This window comes from Populus nigra, chromosome 4 (assembly GCF_951802175.1).
Source record: "Populus nigra chromosome 4, ddPopNigr1.1, whole genome shotgun sequence".
NCBI lineage: Eukaryota > Viridiplantae > Streptophyta > Magnoliopsida > Malpighiales > Salicaceae > Populus > Populus nigra.
Window position 1 is genome coordinate 14,489,329 of NC_084855.1, and position 7,438 is coordinate 14,496,766.

The 7,438-nt window shown below is 36.7% G+C and overlaps 2 protein-coding genes across 2 annotated transcripts; one reads left to right on the forward strand and one right to left on the reverse strand.

The window, feature by feature from the left end:
- The first annotated feature begins 1,041 nt into the window (after positions 1-1,041).
- Positions 1,042-5,340, forward strand: LOC133692828 (uncharacterized). Its single transcript, XM_062113976.1, has 7 exons — positions 1,042-1,249; positions 2,487-2,705; positions 3,326-3,467; positions 3,566-3,654; positions 3,747-3,801; positions 3,976-4,061; positions 4,907-5,340. Exons 1-7 carry the CDS (start codon positions 1,196-1,198, stop codon positions 5,060-5,062), a joined length of 801 nt encoding a protein of 266 aa, XP_061969960.1. The 5' UTR covers positions 1,042-1,195; the 3' UTR covers positions 5,063-5,340.
- On the reverse strand, positions 5,256-7,438 carry LOC133692827 (suppressor of disruption of TFIIS-like). Its single transcript, XM_062113975.1, has 8 exons — positions 7,309-7,438; positions 7,030-7,095; positions 6,844-6,909; positions 6,662-6,759; positions 6,429-6,554; positions 5,995-6,324; positions 5,810-5,875; positions 5,256-5,718 (listed from the first exon to the last, which is right to left on the reverse strand). Exons 1-8 carry the CDS (start codon positions 7,319-7,321, stop codon positions 5,566-5,568), a joined length of 918 nt encoding a protein of 305 aa, XP_061969959.1. The 5' UTR covers positions 7,322-7,438; the 3' UTR covers positions 5,256-5,565.

Below are 7,438 nucleotides of genomic sequence, written 5' to 3' on the forward strand. Positions count from 1 at the left end.
CTATTTTTATAGTGAATTTTGAAAGCTAAAAGGTTAAAGAATTAATAAGAATTAATTATCACAATTATCAACTATTGTTTAACCCTCATAAATCAATAATTAAATTTAGAAAAACTAAGATTTTTTTGGGTGGGAAAACAAAAAATTTTTTGAGATTAATTTCTCATTCACTCATAATTTGTTTATTTTAAACAATTTTTCAAAAAAATACAGACCATACAACAACTAATATTTGTTGGGGGCACTTAAGCTATAATAATTTCATGTATTATTGTGAGCTTGGAAGATCATTTAATTGATGGCACACAACGAATCCACATAGGACGATAATGCTTGGCTACTTTTATGGCCCTGAATATGGAATACAACAACTAATATTTGTTAGGGGCACTTAAGCTATAATAATTTCATGTATTATTATGAGCTTGGAAGATCATTTAATTGATGGCATATAACGAATCCACATAGGATGATAATGCTTGGCTGCTTTTATGACCCTGGATATGGAATTGCCGAAGAACTTCCATATTTTTTTGCACGTGATCATAAGCAATGCTTACATCATTGAAGAGTCTCTAAATTTATTAAAAAAGACCTTTTATAGGAATCAGGCACCCATCTTCGGCCATCTTAACTAGAAAGAATAAATTAGATTGTCAGAATTAAAAATTAATCAATTATTTAAGACAGAAGTCTTATTTCCAAACTACTTGGATTATGTTTGTGTAAATGAACAATCTTTCAAATATCTTGACTGAAAATCTATAATTTTAACAAGTAGATATAGCTTCCTAGGATATTAAAGACAAAATGTAGATTTTTTTGTTTTTTTTTTGTAAATATTGAACTAAATGGGCCATGTAAAGCTAGCCTATTGGGTTAGACATATTAGGCAGTGGTCTCACCGTGGATGGTCTAAGGCCGGTTGCAGTTATCCAACCCAATCAATAATGAGTTGATGAGACTTGAGAGAGCAACAAATACGAGGCGGATATTTTTAAGACACCCGTCGGATAAAACGAGGTAGTGCCTCCCCAAGTCTGTCGATTTTTTGTCCTCTCTGCCTTGACACCTTGCCTTAAAGGCTTCAACGCGCTAACGGCTAAGGTGATCTTATCTTCGAACTTCCTCTGCTCCAAAACACAGGCACAGCCAAAAAGAAAGAAGAAGACTCTAGTCTAGTCTGCCAAAGCAAATGGCCTCTACATCGTCAATGCAAATGGCACACAGTCCTCGCCTTGTTATTCAGGTCAGTCTTTCAGTACTCCATATTATGTTCACATACTCTCTCCCTAGTTTAACACATTGAAACAACGACACAAGTCAGGAATACGCACAGACAAGAATAATGAAGCAAATACTGGTAGATAAAGTTTGTGAATGACATGACACACCTTGGGTCATTGTTGACGCTGCTGGTTGCATGGCTACTAAGAACCCAGTTCTTGTTTGTTGTTGATTGTTTCTTTAATTTGCAATGTCTGTTTTTGGGCTTACTAATTTACGGATTGGCGACTACTGCTTATCAACTTCGAGAATTGTAGAGAAATGGGTTTTGTTAGAAGATCATTCTGTATTTATGACTAAAATGGGATTGACAGTTTGCCTTTACATTCATTTCACATTCTATCGAATCCCGGCTTCTGCGTTCTGTTCTAGTATTTTTTCTTTAATTCCAGTTGTATTAATTTCATAGTATATTTTTGTGATCCTGGAAGAATATTAATAACTTGAACAAGGATTATTTTATTGATGTGACTTTTCCTTTTCCCAATTATCAAGATGCTTCCTTGGCTTGTAGACAAAAGTTTATTGCATGTGGGACAACTTTCCCTTGGATCTGTTGAATTCTTAGCTGCTGGTGTGGTTTTACAAGGAATCACTGAGGCATGGCCTTCAAATCTTTTGCCTGTAACTAAATGCCAACTTTATTTGTGTTTTTCTTTTTATTTCAGTTTATTTTGGAGAATTCGTGTAATCTATCAAACGTATTTTTCGAATAACAAAAAGTTGAGAATTTATGAAATGTAGTATTAATCATTCAAATAAGGCCAACGCATCTCGTACTCTTACTGTAGTATTAGTCATTTCATCATTCTGTACACTGAACCTTGAAAGCTGCGAAAAAGAAAAGGGGGGTTTAACAGAAACTTGGTTCTAACAACTAATTATTAATCAGTGATTAAAAGGTCATTGAAAGGAGTGAGATGAAGAAATAATGAGGTCTCTAAGCTCTAGACATGAGTTGATCACTTTTGCTTTGCCAAAGCAAAATTTTGCGATTAAGGACAACCATCACACTTTGATGCTGGTCAATGATTTATTTGCCAGTAAGACTTTGCTCACAAATTATACAGAAAGAAAAATCATATTGCCTCTGTGCAAGCAGTACATTTTTGTATTTTCTTCCTTTTCTTACCTATTGTATCTCGTACTCTTACCATGTGACCTGTTTTCTTTCCTCTCATTCATTGTTTTCATGGCAGGGTAGTTATGAACAAGATTTTTTGAATACAAGCAGGCCACATAAGATATCTACCATCAGAAATGCCCGGGGTGGTTACTCTCAAACTCCAACCTTGAACTGCCTTGGAAGAGCATTGACATCAAGATCTCACTATGCATCAAAATTCCCTATCATACGGCTTCCTAAAGCACCTTATATTAAGAATCAGAGAATGGCATGCGCCAACTCAATGGCAAATGTAACTACTTATTCAATCCCTTTGCTTTGGTATTCATCAATGATAGTATTTAAAAAGCCCTTAAAACAATGGACTGCTAAGTTTCATTGTCAGATATCACATCTCAAGGAATTTCTTTTCTATCCATGTTGAGTTTAGTGGTGATATAGAAAATTGAGATATGACTGCCAATGTAGAAGATGGCCTTTCTTTTTCCTTGCATCTCTAGCTAACATTCATCATCTCATGAACTAGCTCTCAAATGTTGAAACTAGTCATGGAATTGGCCCGTCCACAAAATTAGCGAAGGAATGTAAACAATGATACGGGCCAGTTTCAGCATTTTTTTCTCTTATAGTTGGTACATTTCAATCTAAAGTAACCCAAAATTAAATGGCTTTAGCTTCACTTTCAGTTCAGTTTTCAGCCTGTGGTGGTGCTCTATTAATTCTATGTATTTGTTGTCTCAGAAGACTTTCAGATGATTGTGTAATTCATACAGACAAATATGTGATTCCGTCAAGGTTTTCATTACTGTTATTATTATTCTTTTTTTTTTGAAGTATGCATAAGTCACCCCTTCCATCTTTGGAACCACGTATGTATTGGAGTCCTGTGTTCTCATAACCCTGTTGTATCAGGATGTTGATCTACAAGCAAAAGTGACGACCAAGTGTTTCTTTGATGTTGAAGTTGGGGGTGAACTCGTGGGTAGAATTGTAATGGGCCTTTTTGGAGATGTTGTCCCAAAAACTGCTGAGAACTTCCGTGCCTTGTGCACAGGTGAGCTTTTTAAACAAAGATTATCTGTTGGAGCCATTATTTGAGGCTTAATCATACGGTGATGTGTTTGGCCTTCAATGTTAAAACACCGCATGCAGGAGATAAAGGGTATGGTTACAAAGGATCCTCCTTTCATCGTATTATCAAAGATTTCATGATCCAGGGTGGTGACTTCACGAGAGGAGACGTGAGCTCTCTGTTTCTGCAGTCTAACACATGCTGCTTCTTAAGTAGGAAGTTGATTTCACTAAGAAGAAACTGTTAATTTCATAACTGCAGGGAACTGGAGGAAAAAGCATATATGGTTCTAGTTTTGAAGATGAGAGCTTTTCCTGTGAGTATTTTCATGAGCCTGAATAAATATATACTGTAAACTTCTATAACTCAGAGCATCACATAAACATCCCTTTCCATTTTTATCTTTTATTCTATAACATGGGTGATTTGGCTGGTGTCCTGGGAGGATTTGCTTAATATTGTGCTAAAATTCTAAATCCATCATTTGCAGTGAAGCATGTTGGACCTGGTGTTTTGAGCATGGCAAATGCAGGTCCCAATACCAATGGGAGCCAGTTTTTCATTTGCACAGTAAAGGTAATATAACTGTTGCAGTTTTGTTCTTTTGGTTGTTGCATGTCCACCTTCATTTTTTCAAGTATAGATCTAGTGGAAACTTTCCACAATTTTTTGTGTTTCTTATAAAAAGTGTTTCACGTTGTCTTCTTCTAGAATTAGAATTCTGAAAACTTTGACATATTTATACCCTGTTATTATTAGATCAACTGGTAAACATTTGGCAGCAGCAATCTGATAGAGATATTTACTTAATGATGTCTCGATTGGTTTGTGCTGATAGAGATAATGAATTGATATCGGTCATGTACAAAGGAATACGAATGAGAGCATTAGTTCTTCTTATCCTGTGAGCGGAGGTGGAGAGATATCCTAGTTTTTCTCTTTCTCCTCTACATTTTGATCTGGAAAGATGGCATTAAAAGGAAATGTAAAACATGAAGTTGAGTGTTTATTGATGAAACATTGGAAACAAGAATGTAAAAAAGAAAAGAAGGCTCTGGTAGTTCATTAGTTTTCCTTATCAGATAGGAGGTCCAGATTAAAAATTGTAGAAGGTTCATAAATTGTGTTTGTTTGATTAATTTGTTGTAAAATGTAACTGACTTGGTTGGTTATTTCTTACAATTTTCTTCTAAAATAGTTGCCTACTGTATCGTATTGCATTGGGGCAACTCCCTCTTCATTCCAATCTTAGTTTTTAACTGGGATCCCTATCATTTTCGTACATAACATGGCTTGGATGATGGCTGTCTGTGCCTTGTTAATCTTTAAGTTCAGTGAACAGCTGAAGTGCTGAAATATCGATAGAAAGAGTTCCTTTCACTGAAATTCTATGCAAACAATGTTCTTAATTTGTGCTGCAGACTCCATGGCTGGACAACCGCCACGTTGTATTTGGACATGTCATTGATGGAATGGATGTTGTGCGCAAGCTTGAATCTGTAGAGACAAGCAGGTCAGATAATCCTCGGAAGCCATGCAGAGTTGTTAATTCTGGGGAGCTACCGCTAGATAGCTGATTATTGTATTCTCGAAGATCATGTCAACAACCCTCGAGACATGGTTTCTCATAATCATTGAGAAAATTCACGAGCAATCACCCCCTTGATTTCGCATTAGTTTTGGGAAACTTCATCCGCGGCTCAGAGAAATATGAGCTATGTTTTGTCAGCTCATAGTAGGAAGAGATTTTTTACATATAGTACTGTTAAGTGAACATAAATGCCAGATATCATTTGTATCAAACTTGCAGCTCAACAAAGCCTTTTCAAATAAGAATCCCAACCACGTTTCACTAGTTACCATCTTACTCCAACTGTTTCAGATTAGCTAAATGAAATCTTATATAGAGTATGACGCTACATGCCCATACCAAATACAATGAGCTTTTACTTCCACGGTAGAGATTTTTTACACGAAGACTGAATATACCATCAGTACTTTATTTCCTTTTCCTCCTTTGGCCATTAGGTTACTTTGCCATCAATAACCAGGTTTAACGTGAGGCAACTGAAAGGAAAACCTAAGCAAGGATCATTGTTTCGACTGTAGTGGACTGGATAACTTGCTCCATCTCCTCTCCTTCATCCTCCCAAATTTCAGGTATTGCTTCCTTGATATTGTGGATGCTTCTCAAGGCATTGTCTGCACCTGGTACAAGGACCGAGCTCCCTACCTGCCATGATTATTGAAATCACACATGACTATAGTGTTCTACTGTGTGTTTACTGATGATAACAAGAAAAGCAGTGATTTGTAGAGCTTACAATAACTGTATGAAGTCCTGCTGCTTTCCCACTTGCAATGTTTCGAGCACTGTCGTCAAAGAAGATCTGAGAAGAATGAAGGGACAAGGGAGAAAAAAGAAATGAGATACAACTCCACATGATCTCTGCAAATTTGAAGCAGAACAATGATAGTTTTCAGGTCTAAGTTATGAGTCAAATATTACTGTCTTCCTTGGGTCCACATTTGCAATCTGAATAGCTGCTTCAATGGCCTCCAGAGAGGGTTTACAGAGGATTCGTGACTTGGAGCTGATACCATTATCTAAATCATTTTTTATTTTATTTTTGTAACCAGTGGCAATAGTACCATCGGAGCCACTTGGCTCTGGCTCACCTCCTGCAATCATTGCATCATTATCTAATGCATCCATGTTATTTGCAATTTCTAGAGGAGGATTAAGGGTTTCAAAGCAAATGACGCCTTCGAAACAATCCTCGAATCCCATCCTTTTGAGAACCTCAGCTGCATGCGCCTTATCAGCGTTTGTGAAGATCTGAACACGTTAAGGCACATCTTAGAAAATTTGCCAACACTCCATGTCTACTTTGCTGAAATATGTTTAGCTTGAAAGGAAAGAATAAATTAAATTTGACTTACTATTTTACGCTGTGGGACGGAAAGTAGAATGTTCCTTAGCACCGGATCAGGCTTCAGTGTTTCATAAGGCAATCTTCCATGAACGAAAGCATGAAACTCATCGTTATCAAACTCATAGCCAAGAGCCTGGTTTTCATTTGTGTTAAGATTCATTAGTTAAACTCCCAGCTGAGAAGAAGAAGAAGAAGTAGAGGGAGGACTCTACTATTAAAGAATCAAGGATATAATTTCACCTTTAGACCTGCCATTGTTGTTCCATGCTCCCTGTATAATTCCAAGCACATTCTCGGAACTTCACTTTCCTCAATATGTAGCTGATGCAACATGAACTCTGCAGAGAAAATAACTCAAACCGCATTATTTATGTACTTCAATTGATATATCAACACAAGTTCCGTGGTTACTCTCGTCTAACCTTCAATGTTCTTTCGGCAAGCCATGTTGAGACCGAAACTCAAGGGGTACAACGTATCATCCATGTCTGGAAAACATAACATTATTAATCATAAACATGAATACATTAAGAAATTTAAATCAGATTTCCTGAGTTCTCTGTTGGACATCCTGCTTTTTCATTAACTAATTACTGGCTTTAACGTACCAAAGAGCAAGCACTCGTATTTTGGTCCGTTGGCCCTCCCAGCAGCGTCCATCTTAAGAAGGTTACCTGCAAGACTTTCCCCGGTTTGAGAACCTTAAAATAAGAGATAAAGTAGAAAATCACTTGAAAGACATGAAAAAAACAAGAAAAGAAAGAAAGAATTCACTTTGACAGATTTGAGGGAAAAAAAGAAAAAGAAAGAAACATTAGCGAAAGGGGGATGAAGAGATCAAAGTGCATGAATGAAGAGAGAGAGAGAGAGAGGGAGAAAGCAAGGACCTAACGATCCCATGTTGGAAGAACAAAGGCCACATACTCAGAAGTTTCCAATTTATAGCAAGTTATATACATGGCTGGTTTGCGTTTCCATCTTAAAGAAGACATGGAGATAGCATATTCAGCAATTTTT